The 18663-nt window shown below is 38.5% G+C and overlaps 1 protein-coding gene across 1 annotated transcript in view; it reads right to left on the bottom strand.

The window, feature by feature from the left end:
• Positions 1-18663, bottom strand: part of LOC139318037 (glutathione hydrolase-like YwrD proenzyme) — a 33431-nt gene that overhangs the window by 13966 nt on the left and 802 nt on the right. The window contains exons 2-6 of the mRNA XM_070945280.1: positions 17387-17511; positions 17124-17277; positions 13167-13314; positions 11830-12036; positions 3356-3508 (exon numbers count right to left, since the gene is read on the bottom strand). Coding sequence (XP_070801381.1) covers positions 3356-3508; positions 11830-12036; positions 13167-13314; positions 17124-17277; positions 17387-17483 — 759 coding nt within the window. The 5' untranslated portion in view covers positions 17484-17511. The remainder of the gene's footprint in view (positions 1-3355; positions 3509-11829; positions 12037-13166; positions 13315-17123; positions 17278-17386; positions 17512-18663) is intronic.

Here is an 18663-nt window from a genome sequence, read left to right as displayed (position 1 = left end):
TGATGATGTAATCTAGTTGGATAATAAAACATTTTCAAACAAGTAACCCAGCTCAATGAGTACCAAGAATTCCACAGTTCATTCCTGAACTACAAATATTCTTGGTTGTTTGGGGTTTAACGTTGTGGGTTTTTATGTATGTTTAATCCTTATAAAGGGATGCAGTGGCTCAGATGCTAAGATGCTGAGCTTGTTGATCGAAAGGTTGGCAGTTCAGCAGTTCGAATCCCTGGTGCCACGTAATGGGGTGAACTCCCGTTACTTGTCCCAGCTTCTGCCAACCTAGCAGTTCGAAAGCATGTAAAAAATGCAAGTAGAAAAATAGGGACCACCTTTGATGGAAAGGTAACAGTGTTCCGTGAGCCTTTGGCATTTAGTTATGCCGGCCACATGACCACAGAGACGTCTTCGGATAGTGCTGGTTTTTCAGCTTTGAAATGCAACTTAGAGTTGGGAACGACTAGCACATATGTATGACGGGAACCTTTACCTTTATAATCCTTATAAGATGGGCAGCTGTATAAATTATATATATATTGTTTGGTTTCATAATATAGTTATTACAAAGCTCAGTGAGATATACTTATGAATTATATAACAACAATTTGAAGTATATCACCATGTTTTCCTTTTCTTATAGAACATCTTGCCTCCAGATCATTCCTTGATGTTTTGGAAGCAGTCAAGACCAGACTCTTCTGTAAGGGATTGTAATGGTGTGTGATAAAGACCTTGGGAGATGGGTCAAAGAGATGCTGTCTAGGGAACAGATAAGAGACAGCACAGCCCACAGTTACATAGTGGGTAGAATAAGAAGCTCAAAAGGAATCCTCCCTAAGCTGCCCGACTATAAAAGTGAAAGCAGGAGAACTGTACTTTTTGACTTGCAAAATTCTGTTCATGTAGCTTTACAATAAAGTAGAATTAGTTTATCTGGTTGTGTTTCCTGTCTAGTCTACATGTTAAAGCATTTGAAGTTTGAAGAAGGAATCCTGATGCAGGAGCTGTATTGCTGGGGATGCCCAGAACAGCAGGGGCTGATGGTGCCTTAAGAACCCTCCTTCCTTCATCTTTTAACTAATTTTAACCATCTTTAATCATCCTTCAATCCTTTTAAATGTTTAGTTTTTATATACTGTTTTTATATTTTATCGTGTTATTGCACAGTACCCGGTGTCCTTCCCTGGGGGAGATTAAATTTAAATTACCAAGTCTCCTTTAAGACAGCAATGCAAGCATGGCAATATGCATTTAGTTTAAAATTTCAAAGAGAGGCATAAAATTGTACATAAACACTGGAGCTAGTTTTATATCACTCCATCTATATCAGCTGCAACAGACTCTCCACCAAAAGTTTTGAACTCCAATCTTTTATTTCTCTTTTGCAGGGAAAACTATCAAAGCTGAATTTAATTTGCAAGATCTGTATTCAGGGTATGGATCTTTGCCAAAGATTTATTAATAGTGCTAAGGGGAAGAATACCAAAAGAGGTTACAGAACAAAGGCAGGAGTGAAGACCCAAGAATGACCTGGCAAGGAAAATTCCTTTTCCTTCTAGACTTGGCTACATGACTGGAAATAACTCCTTTGAAGTGTAGAGAAAAACAGATTGAGTCAAATATTCTTGTTTGTGGAAAGTTCTAAGGTGGAAGTAACACTAAAAGGGAATCACCACACAGAACAGCCTCCTGATCTTCACATTTTAGGTTTTAGTCTACATCCAGTTTCTAAAGTTAGGTACCATTTAACGTAAGCATTTTACTAAATTTTGAGTTGAATCTTTAGCAATTAATAACAAAAACACAAGTAGTCCTATTTAGTGATAATTGGGACAAGGAATTACATTGTTTTGTGAAGCAGTCGCATGAACCATCACATTTTTAATGACTTTACTTCAGCTTTCCTTTGCTGTACAGAGCTGCAAAGGTCATACACATGAGGACTAATCACAATGTCACAATTTCATCGCTATCATAACTGTGAATGTTCATTAAATGTGGCAGTAGCTAAATGAGGGCTATCTGTAATGGAATAAACACAAATGGACAGACAAATAAACATATATACAAAAAATCTTTATCTTTCATGAAAAAGATGCCACTATGTGTTAAAAGTGACAATGATTTGTCAGCTTACCACTATTCCACAGCTGATGGTACATTTTACTACTACAGCATTTCTTAAATGTCCACTTTGAACAAAGAACATTATCAGAGTTGAAAAGGACTTTGGAGGTCTTCTTATCCAACCCCCCTATTCAAGCAGGAGACCCTATTCCATTTCAGGCAAATGGCTATTCTGCAGGGTGGGCTTCAGATCCTTTAGCAACGGCTTCGCTGTCCCGTTGCTGGGTGGGCGTGGCCGCCTGCACCACGGTGAGGGGGCGCTTTTCCCCCTCCCCAGGCTCCGGAGGCTTTCCTCAAAACTCCAGGAGGGTGAAAACTGCTTCCCCCGGGGTCGGGAGGCCCTCCAGAGGCCAGAAACAAGCCCCTTTCTGGACTTCTAGAACCTCCAGTAGGCCTGTTTTTTTCCCTCCCAGATCCTCCGCGCAGCCCCTGCACTTACCTGGAATGATGAACAGGCCGCATGGAGACTCCTGGGAGGGGAAGGCGGGTTGGGCAGCCAGGGGTGGCATTTGGAGGTTTGCTGAAGGATCACTAGAGGATCGCCCGAACCCTGCCGAATCCCCAGGAGCCCACCCCTGCTATTCTGTCTCTTCTTAAAAGCCTCCAGTTATGGAGTACCCACAACCTCAGAAGGCAAGCAGTTCCATTGGTGGATTGTTCTAACTGTCAGGAAATTTCTCCTTAGTTTTAGGTTGCTCCTCTCCTTGGTTAGTTTCTATCCTTTGGTTCTTGTCTTGCCTTCTGGTGCTTTGAAAAATAAGCTTCCCCCCTCTTTTTTGTGGCAGACCCTTAAATCTCTCATTTTTTCTGGACAGTACCATGCATCCATTCATTATGCAAAACATGGAAAGGGATCAAAAATAATAAACTAAAAAGTTAAAGGCAGAAGATAAAAGGAAACAAAACCTCACTAAATCTAGTTCACATCAGCATCATTCACTATACCTTTCCACATCTTTTTAGCCTTGTATGGCATTTAACTTCCACTGTATTGTGACCACGTGCCATTTTGTATGGATTCCTTAGAATAGCATAATACATATTGGAAAGCTGCAAAATCGAATATTGCAAGACTTTATGGGATGATTCAGATAGGCTAAGAATAACTTCCTCCATGTTTAGAAATCAAACCAAATTACTTCTTAAACCTGAGAAAAACCTATGAAGAATCATATAAACATCCATGTGGTTATATCTTTCCATACCATTTTTTAAAAGTCTGGCATACCTTGTAATTTGTGACAATAGGTTCAACTTCTTCAGTGACATGACTTTTCAGATCTTCTAAATCCATTACTCCACCATTATTCTGAATAACATCCACAATTGCTTTAGCCACATGGCCTTCGTAAAAACCTCTTTTGCCAGATTTTGCTAACTCCTGGAGGAAGAAAGGCTCTACATTACAAAATCAAAATAGTGCTATATGTCAAGAGCATTTCTGAATAACGTCTTTTCATAATGTTTCTTTGGCACCTTTCAATTACACAGACATGGAGAGTAGAAACTGGAAGTAAATGCCGGTTTGCGGCAAAAGATGTCATCAATCATGGTCACACAATCACAGGATGCTATAAATAGCTGTAAATTCAGGCTAGTTGCTGAGTGCCCGAAATGTGGTTACCTGAACATGGAGGGGGGGGGGGGGCATAGGAACGTTGAATCATGATCATGTTTTTCTTTTCTGTTGTTTGACGTAACTTTGGTCACTAAACAGCTGATTTTAAGTTGGGGATTACTTGTAAATTTTCAGATAATTTTTTTTTATGGATACTGTGGGCTATGAAGAGAAGCAGTGTAAGAGATAGCTTGTTTAGGCGCTCTATAACCAGAAATAGGTTTCAACCAGTTCTGGTGAACCAGTAGTGGCAAATGCACAAGGCTCCGCCCACCCACCCTGACGTAATGTGCAAGCAAGGCCGTGCACATGCGCAGAGGAGGCACATGCGAGCGAAGCAAGCGTGCAAGCACTCACATTTGCGAACCGGTAGGAAAGATAAGTGAATCCCACTTTTGTCTGTAATGCGATGTGGGGATGACTTTGAGGAAGAAGGAAAGAGAAACTGCCTATGGAAGGTCAGCCAAGAGAGGGAGGCGCCTATTGTGACCCAGGCCCAAGTAGTTAGTATTAAATACAAAGAGTTCGAAAACAGACTTTATTAGAACAGCTGAGAATTAACTCATTCTCAGCATAGTCCAAACTAAATTAAGCAAATTCTTCGAAACACCATTCCTCAGTTTATCATCGACCTTGGGATAATTAGGCAAACTGCCAAAGGCTTTTCTTGGCAAAAGTTCAGAAGCAGAAGACGCCGACAAAAAATGAATACAGTGAAACAAGAAGCAATTTTCTCAACATTGTTTTCCAGCAAAGAGGCCAAGAGCCGTTGCTGATCTTTTAAGCCTTATGGGAGGGGCCAATCATCTCTTGGCCCTACTCCCGAGTCGTCCTCTCTGCTTTATCTGCTCCTGCCTTCTGGCAGCTCTTCTCATACGTGCACTAGGAACAAGCTCCTCCTGTTCCTTTGCCTCTCTACTGTCAGCCTCTGGAGGCTCCGAAGTCCTCACATCACTCCCCGATGGCCCTGGTCCCACCTGCCTCTGATGCAGAGTCCTTGTCCAGGCCTTCCCCAGCCTCCAGGACTGGCCCATGTTCTTCCTCAGCCTCATTGCTGTCTGACTCCACTGCCAGCTCCGCAGGCTGCTGGCAGACCACAACAGCGTCCCCCAGTTTCTTAATATCAGAAAAAGAAACTTAAGAAGGAGCCACCCTAATTGATCAGGTTGTTAAAAGTGACTTTAGGAGACCTGTACTTTCAGATTTGCAATATTGATGTCAGCTCTCCTAGGTAAACCAGACGAGCTAGTTCTACTTTGTTGTATGGCTACATTATCTGAAACATGCAAGTCTGAAAGTACAAACTAACCACAACCTGATCAATTAGGGCAGGTCTTAAGTTTCTTTCTCTAACCATAACCTTCTTATTCATCAGCCTTTGACAGTAAGGCGTCAGTTTGTTGCAGCCTTTGTAAGGAACGTTTTCAACCTATATTGCACAGTACTAAAGTAAAAAAACATTTATTTTGACTTCTGAGAGTGTGCTACAGGTGGGCTAAAGTATAGTTGTTTATACTATGGTTGTATACCATCATATAGTATATTATGGTTTATACTTTACTTTTACTTTATTGTCATTGCACATGGTACAATGAAATTAAATGCCGTCTGTAACAAAATACTATAGTTATGCTAAATTAACCCTAAATTACTCATAGAAGCCATAAAACATAGTTTATAAATCACAACAGCTAAGGTTGTACAACACATTAAGTCAAAATTGCGTACACTATATTATGGCTTCATGTGATTTGGGAACCCAGCCACAAAGTGTATAGTTCAGCAATTAATTGAATCTTAAAAGCCCAGTCAACTTTTCTGTAGCTTGTTATTACTATTTGTTTCCTAGTTGTAAAGTTAAATCATATTATACTTTTCTGAAAGATAAACCAAGAATAAGCTAATATAACTGAACATTCCTTGCTTAGGTAGACATTGCTAACAGTTGGTATAACAAGTGAGAAATACATCAGAAATATCTTGGTTCAAGTACAATAGAAAACCATGTTATCAAGTCAACTGGATCTCTCTATTTCCTGCCACTTCTTTTCATGGCTCCACTGCCACCTAATGTGCTAGAATGGCTTATTTTATGGGAAGTTATGTACTTCCCATAAAATAATGGTACTTTCAAACTATGGTATTTTCCATTCAAGCTAGAATAAATAAACAGTGTAAGACTATAGTTAGGATTTTCTATCAACTTTCTAAGCCATTTTCTAAGCCATTTTTATTCAGTCATTTGAGATTAAGAATTATACAACAATTTTTCATTGGGGCAATAAAACGTAATTGTGTACCAGATCACTGTACTATTACAGAGCATGCAAAACGTCAGTAGCTTCATCCAAAGGCAAAGAACACAAGGAATGCTTATGTATACAAAAGGAAACTGCCCTGCCTTTGACCTAATTCTAAGAAAGAGCCACGTCAATCTCAATAATTCAAAAGGGACGGCAAATTGTTCGTACCTGGTACCAAGACAAAACGGCATGTGTCTTTCCACATACCTGGTCAAATAAGAATACCATTTACCATGTGGTGCATTACCATCTGGCACCAAATTGTTAAATATTAACAAGATGTAATTAGCCACTAAGGAAGCTGAATAGGTGAACAGTTTCATCCAAAACATTGATTCTAAATAGCCACATATTTTATAATATTAGCAATAGAAGAGAATATTCTGGGTTGAAATTGGCTCTCTCTGAGCTCAGCTGTTTGCTTGCAGAGGTTTCACTGTTGTTGTTTTAACCATATAGTTTTGTCTTACTCTTGGCAACTTTATAGGCAAGTGCTCTTCATGTTACCCAGTCAAACACAGCTTCTTTCAGTTGTTGGATATTCATCTTTGCATCAATTTTGATGCATCAAGCCAGCATGTTTTTTTGCTTGCCTCTTCTTCTTGTTCCATTAACTATTCCTAACATCATTGACTTCTCCAATGAATTTGGAAGCATGACATGGCCAAAGAAAATCAGACATAGTCTTGTGATTTTGGCTTCTAGTGATGTAATCTATTCAGTGTCTCTCTGTTGGTTGCTCTGGCTGTCCATGGTATACACAATAATTTACGCCAGCACCACATTCAAAGTAATCAAGATGTTTGCTTCCAGATGTTTCATTTACCTATCTGGAAAGATAACCCTGTGGTAGGTAGGGTTATCCTAACCCTACCTACCACATATTAGAGACATCAATCAGAGTTTGTTTTCCCTGTTGATAGGAAAGAGTTGTAAGAAGACTGAAATGAAACCCGGAAATCCACCAGTCACTGCCCTTAAAGTGCCCATATTAAATTGTGTAAAGCAGCAACACCATCCAGTCTTATTACTGACGTACAATAAAGGTCTGCTGTGGGGGCAGCACAATTCATGTCAACAGAGTTTTCTGTGGAATCAAGAATGTCAGAAACTCATGTTAATGTCATTCATTTGGCTGGGCCTTTAGACCTTTCTTCTATCTCATAGCCCCCACCTTCTCAAAGAATTTGAGAATTATATAAAGGATTTGAGTTTACTTCTACTACTGAAATTAAATTGCAAACTTGATTGTTTTAGTCTAGTACCATTCACTTTGATAATTTTTCTTTTTAGCTGCCTTGACTTAAGTGAAGCTGTTTCACTTAAGTAGAAAATCAAATGAATACAAATAGTCCAATTTTAATTGGTATGTGTGCTTATTCATGCAGTCCATTAAAAAGTGATGTTCCTGTGTGAGGGATTTCTCTATAGATAAAAATTAAAATTTGTAGGCTTATATACATAAGTTGGTACACTTGGTACCAACCAAGGTTTGATACACATCTAAGAGGCTTGGTACACATCTAAGTTACAGATATTAGCATAACTGGCAAAGGAAATTCTATATGTGAAAAAACCCTGCTTTTGTTCTTCTGACATATATGAGTTCATGATCCAAGACCAAATTCAAATTCTTCCCTGTAAAGCCTCTTGATCTGAAAAAGATACTTAAATACTTAAGTGCACTTATGCAGCTATAAAGTTTGATTGAAGTTGACTCCCATAATTTGGTTCCAAAAGGATCTGTTGCAGAATTCTTTTACCTCCTTATGTCTGTGGAGATTCTCAATCATTCAGGTCATAGCTGTCTCAAAGGTGCTTTTTCAAAAGGCAACTGGACTGTTTTTTCCTTGAGGAGGAAGACGTTTCACTTCTCATCCAGGAAGCTTCATCGGTTTTGGCAGGATGGTGGGGGATATGGAGGGATTAGTTCTGACAGGATGGGGGGGGGGGGGTTGGAAGGATCATATTTCTTTGCAGTCATTATGGTCTTATCACTCTCGCTGAGAGCTCTTAAGGCTACTTGGGGATTTATCTGTTCCCTCAGGGTCACCTGAAGTTACCTGAAGAAGGTTAACTAAAGAAGTAATACATCTAAAAGTAAGGGTCACTCCTTAGTTTTTGTTGTGACCAAGGCCCAAGTAGTGGTTACCAAACACAATTCAGTCTTCAACAAACTTATTTTATAAAAACAGCTGATTCATTCTCAGCTTAGTCCAAAACAAAATTCTTAATAACCAGTCTGTTGGCCTTATCACCAACCTTTGATATCTTTGGCAACCTGCCAAAGGCTTTTCTTGGCAAAAAACCCACAAAGTTCAAGAGACGCTGACAAGAACCACCGGAATCAACGTTGCTTTTCTACAAAGAACCCAACAGCTCGTTGCTGCTCTTATCTTAAGCCTTATGGGAGTGGCCAATTATCTTCTGGCCTTACTCCCGAGTTGTCCTTTTTTCTTCAGCTGCTCTTGCCTTCTGGCAGCTCTTCGCATGCGTGTATTAGGAACAGGCTCCTCCTGTTCCTCTGCCTCTCTGCTGTCCGCCTTTGGAGGCTCCGGAGTCCGCGCATCACTCCCAGATGGCCCTGGCCCCATCTCTGCCTCCAACGCAGAGCCCTTGTCTGGGCCTTCCCCTGACTCAGGACTGGCCCATTGTCCTCCCCAGCCTCTTCACTGTCCGACTCCTCTGCCAGGTCCGCAGGCTGCTGGCGGACCACAACAGTTTTAGATGTGTTACTTCTTCCTCATTTTATATTCCATTCCCTACACTGCAGAATATGATTCCAAGCAAAACATATAATCACAGCATGTTCCTCCTGTACACTTTAATACAGATATCTACGGATACTTCATCTAACAATTCTTAGTCAATAGACTGAATATTTCTTATGTTAACCAACATTCTCATCTTGTAAAACTGAGGATGAAAGTTACACACTACTCTAAATACAAGGAATATATAGATGCATAGAAATGGGGGGGGGGGGGGGTATGCGTTATTACATTAATGTGTCATGTAATAAAATAACTTGAATGCAGGTGGGAAAAAGGCATAAGCAAATAAGCTTCTGCCTCCTCCCTCCAGGAAACAGTTTGAAAAGTAAGCAATCTGACACCATCTATACATTTTACCTTTTGCCATTTACTGATTTCTATGGCATTTATCTCTGAATGCTTTTTCAGCATTACATAAGTCTCAGAATGAAGTTAAAAAGCAGTATCTGTCAGATCAGGATACTAAGATTTATAATTAGCTAAAAAATGAAACTGAGAGATGCTGCTGAATAGCATCCAGACATGGCTACCTAATCTCTTACGATTTTCGTAACTAAGTTAGCCAGGAAGCAAATTCAATTGCTGTGGAAATAAAATTAAATTTGATGTACATTATTGCCATGCTCCACTAATTTCCCTGCATCACATGAAATATCCCTCTTTTGATAAATATCAGCCTTCAATGTTTCCAAAGACTTGGTTCCAACCAAGAAACCCAGAAGGAGCCAGATGCAGGAGTGGGTTACTGAAGGTCCAATTCTACAGGAGAATTCTGTCGATTCTTCTGTGTGCGCAATGCAATTCAAAAACCACTTCTTAAATGACATTTATCATTTGTTCAAATTAGAGTTGAAAGAGATAAGACATATCTTATCACTGAAACTATGTACCCATAGCACTAGAAACTGATATGACGCGTTTTGCTAGCTTGTGCAGAAGGAAATTCACAATGAGTTGCATGGTCTTGAAAGACTGATTCTCTGAATGTTGTAGGATCCACTCTGGGTCAGTCACCAGGACCAGAGGTTTTGTCTTCCAAGCTTTTGGACTCTTGCTTGAGCCCATCTTCAGTTAGGCTACAGAGAAGTTCCCTGAAGATGGCCTCCAGCACGAGTCTGAAAGCTCGGAAGACAAAACCTCTGGTCCCGGTGATCGATCCAAATTGGATCCTGCACCATTATCCTGGAACACGTATATTCGCCTTCATTCTGAATGTTGTGTTGAAATTCATGTATTTAAGTAAAACTCTTCAATCAATTTCAGTGTAAATTAAACAAGGGATGACCCCTAGGTTGGTAGCAAAAAGTACAGCCTGCAGGAACACCCTGAATTTCATCTGCTTTTCCAGGCAATCAAAAATTAGGTTTGTGCTGATAGCAGTGGAAAACTAATCATCTGCTATAATTGGCGAGACTGAGGTTGATGTTTCCCAGCAACTCTGCTCAGCATCTCTGCTTTCTACTAATAAACACACGAGTGAGTGGGTGTCTGAGTTTACGTAAAATATATGTTTGGCATACAGGTAGTCCTCATCTTACAACCATTTGTTTAGCAACCTTCAAAGTTACAATGTTGCTGCAAAAATTATCTTATAATTGGTTCTCACACTTACGACCATCACAGTGGTCATGTGATTGCAATTTGGGTACTTGGCAACAGGCACGTATTTACAAATGGTGGCAGCATCTTGTGGTCACATAATTTCATTTGCAACCTTCTCAGTCAGCTTCCAACATGCCAAGTCTATGAGGAAAGCCGGCCATGTGATTCTCCTATTACCATGGCAAAAAAGTTCAGAAAAGTGGACACAATTCACTTAACAATATTACTCAATGATAGAACTTCAGATTCCAATTGTGGTCATAAGTTAATAGCACATACATGTATGTGTATCCATCAACTTCCAATTCAAGAATCAATCTACAATGTCCACCATTTTGTATATGGAAAGTAGACAACCTTCTCCTAATTCAGAAGTTCCTATTATGAAGTTATCAAGCAAATGAAAAATGTAACTATTAGTCATGTTTTTTTACCAAATATAACAGTCTCTGTCTGTTATGTGGTATTCAAGAAGCCCTTATTCACTTCTAAAAGCTTTCATAAAAGAATGTGAAGCAATCGTCATATATGTTTCAGAAAATGCTTGATGTTAAGCAAGAAAAAGAATACCCAAAACACTGAATAATTATTCTTCAGCTATTATTCTTCAGCTACTCTTCAGCTAATAATTATTCTATCAAAGTAAGGCTGAAAACATAGTATCAGAACCAATATGCAGGTTTGATTTTAAATAGAAATATTCATACTGATTGCATGTATAACTGTAAAAAATGCTACAATATATTTTAACTATGAATTATTGAACAAGGCATAATGGCCTAGGGGGTTCTAGGCTAAATCAATCATAGTATGGCTTAGTTCAGGGGGGTCAAACTGGATTTCTTTGAGGACTGGATCAGCATTGTATTTCTCCATGGGCCAGCAGGAGGGGGACGACGGCATGGATGCCTCCTGCAGCACTCTGCCAGTCAAAACAGGGCGCAGGGGGGGCGTGCAGCCCCCTCTGCCCCGTTTTTAGTCTAAACGGTCTCCTGCAGCACTTTACTGGCCAAAACGGGGCACAGGGGGTCTCCGTGAGGTCTCTGCGAGGCCCGTTTTTGACTGACAGAGTGCTGCAGGAGGCCATGGAGAGTGAAAACAGACCGTGCAGGGGCCACATGTGGCCCGTTTTGGCTGGCAGAGGCACCACGGGCCAGTCCTTTGGTATTTCCAGGCAGACCTGTGGACCGGATTTAAGCATGCCTTGAGTTTGACACCCCTGGCTTAGTTGTATATGATCTAAGTAAATATATTTCAATTGTTCTATAACAATCTGCATGGATATCATAATGATATGTGACATAACCAATAGTAATAGGTGGGTGGTTACAATCAATAAATTTTACTAAGTTAATGCATAACTGGCTCTGCACCTTCAGAAGCACTGAATAGCAACTCTCTTTACCTTAAAAGTGTTTGCCAAAAGAGGATTTTGAAAGACTTGGCCATGCTCCGGTGCTTCGCCACTGATCAATAGGTCCTTTCCATGTTGATTTCCAGGTGACTGAAGAACATGAGCATCCTGCTTCCATTGGTAAGAAGTAATCTCAGACACTGGAAAGCCCTTCTCAGCCATTTCTATTGCTGGTTGCAAAATCTGCCCCATGGAAAGCTGAATTAAGGAATACTGCATTGTTATCAATCAACATACATACACCAGTTATAAAGATTTGCAGAGTACACTGAGTCACATAAACCGAAGTTAAAACTAATCAAGCTTAGCATGCCATGTGCTAAGCACCTAGATTTTAGCTGACCTGTTTAAGTATGTTATATGAACTACAATAAAAGCTGTAAAAGTAAAGAGCTGTGAATCAACATAAAAGATTAAACTGGGCTTTCCAAACAGATGGAAAATTAATACAGTGGAATAGAATATTAAAATTCATTAGGTTTCTGGAAGGTTCCTCCAAATTATCCTTTTCTGAATTAATAAATTTATATGTTATTTCATGGCAATAAACGTTATCAAGTTCTATTTCAAAGGGCATTACTTTGTTCCCTCCTATGGTATCAGGCATGTGAAATCTAGGATTTGGTTTCATATATATGAATTCTAATGTAACCATGGGCAGAATATAATCTTAGCTTGAAAACATAAAAGAAATTAGTAAAATCTCAGCAGGTGATACAAGAAATTGAGCAGTATTTTTAAAATAGGAAGGAGAGAGGTCAATGGACTTTTCTTTTGCCTACCGTTCCCCATATCTTAGGCAAGCGGAAGAAAGTCTGTGCAATTAAAGGAAAAGCAAATTCAGGTTCTTTTTTTTTTTAAAATGCAAACATATTTGTGAAAGAACAAAAATAAAACAATACTACAAGAAGTCCTCAACTTATAATCACAATTGGGACCAGAATTTCCATTACTAAGATAGGCAGTTGGTAAGGGAATTGTGCCTGATTTTATTTTATGACTTTTTATGATTTTTATAAATTTTTGCCAAGGTTGTTAAGTGAATCAGTGGTTTTAAATGAATAATATGGTCGTTAAGTGAATCTGGCTTCCCCTCTTGATTTTGCTTGTCAGAAGACAGCTGAAAAAGTCACAAATGGTGAACAAAGGCCCATAGACACCACAACATTGATTACATGCCGGTTGCCTAGCAGCCAAATTGTAAGGACCAATTGTAAGTTACTTTTTTCAGTGCCGTTGTAACTTTGAACAGTTATTAAATTAATGGTTGTAAGTCAAGGAGTATCTGTAATCAATCTTTTGAGCAAGAACATTTGCTAGACTTTCACCTGTTTGCTTCCATGCAATGTGACAGCATCACACCACGCAGCAGCAGCACCAGGGACTGTGATGTTACATGCATGTCGTAAAGGCAGAGGATTTGCTTCATCAAAGCCATATTCTTTTAGCAGCTCAAGGGTGAGGGATTGTGGTCCACTGCAAAGCAATCAGAGGTACACAGGTGAAGCACATAAACCCAACTTTTATTCAATTTAAAAAGAACAAAAAAAAGACTGATGCATCACAATTAGCTTAGCAGAGCCCTGAGCACCAACCACTCAAAATAATGCAAGTGATTTCCAGGCCATTTAAATAGGCTATAACATTACAGTTCATATTCCTGGAAACTCTTGCTATTTCAACCAATTCTTGTTCTACAATTAATCTCATTACACTGCTCTCCACAATTTAGGATTCTTCACAACTCTTAGTATTATATTTCTAAAGTCCATCTGAAGACTATTCTGTCTTTGCCTCCTTAATAGATGTTCTGAGATAAGGAAAAAAAGGGAGGGGGTAGTTACAAATGGAAGATGGAAGCCTGGATCACGTGAAATTCATACATAATTGTATAATTAAGATCTTACTTAGAAAATGCCCTCTTGTTCATTCAGGCCTTATCCCACTTGTCCTTTGCCGCGGCATAATCCCATCTCATCTAGCCATCTTCTCCCTTGTCCACATGCTGCTGCCCTCATCTCACTGCCAGCTCATGAATAAAGAAGCCAAAACTGTCATTAGCTATAGCAGTATAAAGGTCATACTTTCCTCCATTATCCCACTCCATCCCAAAGATGGATCAAATATATAACCTTTCCTTATATATTATTCAGTAAATTTGAATACAATTTAATCTACAGGGATTCCCAGTAGTTAACAAAAAAAATTACATGACATAATTAACTTGTCAAGGCTAAACAAAACTATTTAAATAAAAAAATTAAATTAAATGGAACAACAGCAACATTCAAAACAACATCATCTTCTTCCTGTTCCGAAAACTGTTCTGAAAAACCCTGGTTCCAAAAATGAAAGAGGAAGTTGATCTAATTTTTAAGGGAGGATATGGAATGCTCTTCTAAGTAGAAGTGTTTTGTGTATTTATGATGGTTGCAGATCATCAAAACTGTTGGCTGAATATTGCTTTTTAGTCAATGGTTAGGATGCTTAATTGACAAAATAGTATCTCCATTTCTGTGTTGTGCTAGGGATGCAAAATACACCTGGAATTTTGATACCATTCAAGTAAACATTTAGCAATGTACATTATATTGAATTATGATGTATATAATAATTCAGTATTTGATACACAGTATTTGAGTTAGTATAATACTAACTATATAATACTATTTAATATCTCAGTTCTACACAGAAATTTATGAAATATAGATATAAAAGTACATGAAACTCTACATATGTCTAATGATGCTTGCACTTAGACCTGGCAGAAATATACATACTTTTTTTAATTGACAGTTTTCTTTGTTTTTCATAATAATAACACATGATGTTTGCATTGCATAAAGATATTCAATGATAGAAAAGATGATTCCAATAAGAATGATTCTTCACTAGTGAACCTTAGCAGAATCCAACCTGCATTGTGGTAAAAGAAAGAACTATTGAGATAATGTTTGTGTCATCCTCTCTTCCTTCAATCTCTCTTGTGTGTTGCTCTGGATATTTTGTGGAACAGAAATGAGATAGTGGTTCTTAAATCATGGCCTGAGAACTAGACAAAGGAGAATGTCACATGGAAGAAGGATAAAATCAGACCTGCTTTGTTGTTCTGGTGATACTTTAAATACTAATAGAGTTGAAGGCTAGCACTGAAGATATTACCTATTCAGGTAATGAAAGATCTGCAAACAAATAACCAAGCTCAGAGAGCACTAAGGACTACATACTTCAAATAATAAATAGTTTCACCTGTGAAACTGGTAACAGTAGAAATTTTGCCAGAAAATGATGCCTCTCATTTTGTTACACATCAATACAGTGTAGACATTCTCTGCAACTATAGTTCCATTTTGATTCCATGGCAATTACTAGTTTCCTTTTTCAGAAAATAGATTCTTCAAATCAAGTATCACTACTATCCTTTTTCTCAGCTGTGTATGAATACAGCTTGTGTCTCTCAAATTTTTTATGCGTTTGTCTTGTTGTTTTTTTAAATCAAACCCTAAGCTTGAATTCTGATTAGACTGGTGTGTTATTATTTTAATACACCTAATATGCCTTTACAGCAAATTATTGCACGGAATCATAGAAAATGTTTTCCATTAGAAAATATTCCTTTAATTATACTTTCACCATTGGTCAAGTGCCATATATGGAAAAAAATTGTATTTGATATTGTTTCCTGCTTCTTTGTGAAATGTTCAAAGAGATGGGTATGTTTGGAAATCAGATTTATGAGAGATAGCACATCCTGTCCTTTGCCCTTTGCCCTTTGCCTATGCACGACAGAAAAAGAATAAAAAAACAACTGATACTCTTTTATGGCACCTTACTATTCACTTTACTGAAACTCAACAGCAGAAGGGCAGCCATTCCCTTTGCACTGCCCGAAAGTTCAACAAAACTCAGACATAGGAAAATCAGAACCAAAAGAAAAGGAAATGAGATACACAGCTGAATTCTGACCTTCTAATTCAATACAAGAAATTCCCAAATGAAAACTTTCTGTCCACTGTAATATTGTATGTACACAAAATCATTAGCAGGGACAGTTTAAAAACAAGTTAAAGTGATATCGGGCACACAAGCCTGGAGGAACAAATCCAAAAATTGAGCAATTATTATTTGCATACACAAGAAAGCTTGTGAGAACTGCAGCAAGCCTAACAGCTATCATTAAATTGTAATGTTCTGGGATATCCAGTCCAGGAAATCTGCCTCTTTTTTCAGAAAAAGTGCATTTATCTATTTGTATTATTTTTCTATCACCAATTTTTCCATACTTCAAGCAACAGCTAGATATCCTCTCCCAATACTGATTCACCAATAAGGCCCAATCAGTCCTGAATTCAAGTGTTTTCTCTGCTTTTAATTCAGTGGCTCTGAGCAAACAGCCTATCCAGAGCCTCAGCTATATTTTCCACAACACATTTAGACAAGGTTCACCTATTCTTTCCCTTCCCTTCCTATTTCTATCACAAAGGAATTCTCAGTGCCTGGTATAACAGTCTCCTGAAGCTTCAATCATGTTTCCTTTTCAGAAAGGCTACAAAAACTGGGCTTTTTAAGCAGCTCTGGAACAGGGTGGTTTGTTACCCAGCTTTTAATTTATATTTATGTGATACATAATAGGTTTTCTTTTTCACCAAGATGGGTTTTAGCAATGTTATTTGTTTTAATTGCTTTTCCTTCTTGTTTTAGCCCCAATTTTCAACTGCAACTGAGTTGGTCTAAAAATCTAATAAATAAATAATTTTGTTGCAGAGAAGCCTTTATATTGAAAGGTTTCAGGCACAGTGGAAATGTATTGAGCAAATATTCCTTGTGAATGGTGATTATTTTGTTTTTATTCTTCTGGGAGGTTTTACTTCTACGACTCATACTCTTCCATGCTTTATTTTTTTTTTTATTAGTTTTGCTTGTTTGATTATTGTTTTTGTTCTGTCTGGAGAGCCAGTTTGGTCTAGTAGTTAAAGCACCAGGCTAAAACCAGGAGACTGTGAATTCTAGTGTTGCCTTAGGCATGAAAGCCGCCTTAGACATGAAAACCAGTCACTCTCCCAAACTGCCTCACAGGGTTGTTGTGGAGAATATAGGTGAAGGAAATCATATTCGGCATGTTTGTCATCTTGAGTTATTTATAATAAAAAAAATAAAGGCGGGATAAAAATAAATAAATGAATGCTTTACTTTGATCAGGCATGTCTGCATGTTTTGTTTCTCTTCTTGAACTTGGTAATGGGAACCCAGCCCTTTAGTGTTAGTCGTCGTTAATTCTCACTCACCTTCCATTGAGACCATGCACCTGCTTTGTCCTTGCATCATAATACAGGCAGAAACAGTCTCCACCTAGCCCTGTACTGAATGGTTCAGTAACATTTAAAGCGGCAGCAACAGCCACAGCAGCATCTACAGCATTGCCACCCATCTTTAAAATATCTGCAACAAAGAATTTCATTAAGAATAGTGGAATAATACTATGAAATAATAGACATTATCTTCCCCAAATTTAAAGATTCCATCCACTGAAGAAGAATAAAATAAATACCAAGGCCAATATTTGTAGCAAGAGTCTGGCTTGACGCAACACAGCCATTACAGCAAACCACTGGGGATCGTCGAGAACAGAACATAAGCTGTGACATCTTTCTGAAAGTGAGGTCAATGCGAAATCTGCACAGAAAAGAAAGGAATATAGTTGTTAAGGCATGTGAAGTCACATACTGTATGCTAGTCATAATCGGGATGGTGTCAGATGGCAATTCAGTAAAAAAAATGGAAAGTATGTTTTGATTGTTATATTTATTAAATGTATATTCTTCCCAGAGGTGCTTTGGATATTGAGATGGGAAAGGAAAGGAGTTCCTACTGATTCTATTTTGATAGTTGTTGCTGACTCTATGGGGCAGTGCTCATCTCTATTTCAAGGACCATTGAGCCAGTGCTGTCTATAGACATTTCTGTGGTCATGTGGCCAGCATGTCACAGAGCACTGGGTGGCATTGAAGTTTAATAAAGAAACAAATAAATTAAAATATACTTTCCATTTTTTAATTAAATAGTTAATTAGTCTGCCCAGCTCCATCTCAATTGTGGCTGACATACAACAAGAAGACATTAAAAATAAAATAATACAAAGATCATACAAAACAAAAATCTGGAAAAAGATCACCACAACCACCAAAACTCCAAGAGTCTACCTACCCTAAACCCACCCTAACTCAAAGTCTTGGGAAGAGCCAGGTTTTAAGAGCTCATTTCAATTGGGTCAAGGTGGAGACCATATGAACCTTCGGCAAGGGGAAGCATAATTCCTGACAGCAGATGTTATAACTGAGAAAGTCTGTTTTTTTGTCCCATCAAAGATCGGTTGCTGTCATACACCAAAGACAAATGCACAAAGCTTTGCAAACTCACAATAGTTGGGATCCAGGGATTCTCTGAACTTTGCTGTTCACACCTTGCAGAAAACGTTGGTAAATGTGAAACCAAGGTCAGAGAACTGCCACAACCCAATCAGTGTATTTCAACTAACTACTGAGTTACATTCAGGTATATTCAGGTATGAAGTATATTCCTCTAGTCTAGGCCAAGAGTCCCCAAATTCTCATTGACCCCTTCAAATTGTTTGATATCCCCAAATATGTATATAAAACATAATTTATGATTTGTTAATAAATTATATGAGGATTATTTATTAAATATTACCTTAACTAAATGAGAAGGACAGACTCACTGGAGAAGAGCCTAATGCTGGGAATGACTGAGGGCAAAAGAAGAAAGGGACGGCAGAGAACGAGGTGGCTGGATGTAGTCACTGAAGCA

Source organism: Pituophis catenifer, unplaced genomic scaffold (genome assembly GCF_029215685.1).
Source record: "Pituophis catenifer annectens isolate HBS135680 unplaced genomic scaffold, rPitCat1.0.hap2 SCAF_6, whole genome shotgun sequence".
NCBI lineage: Eukaryota > Metazoa > Chordata > Lepidosauria > Squamata > Colubridae > Pituophis > Pituophis catenifer.
Note: the sequence above shows the minus strand (reverse complement) of the source record. Positions and strands in the feature narration are given on the sequence as shown.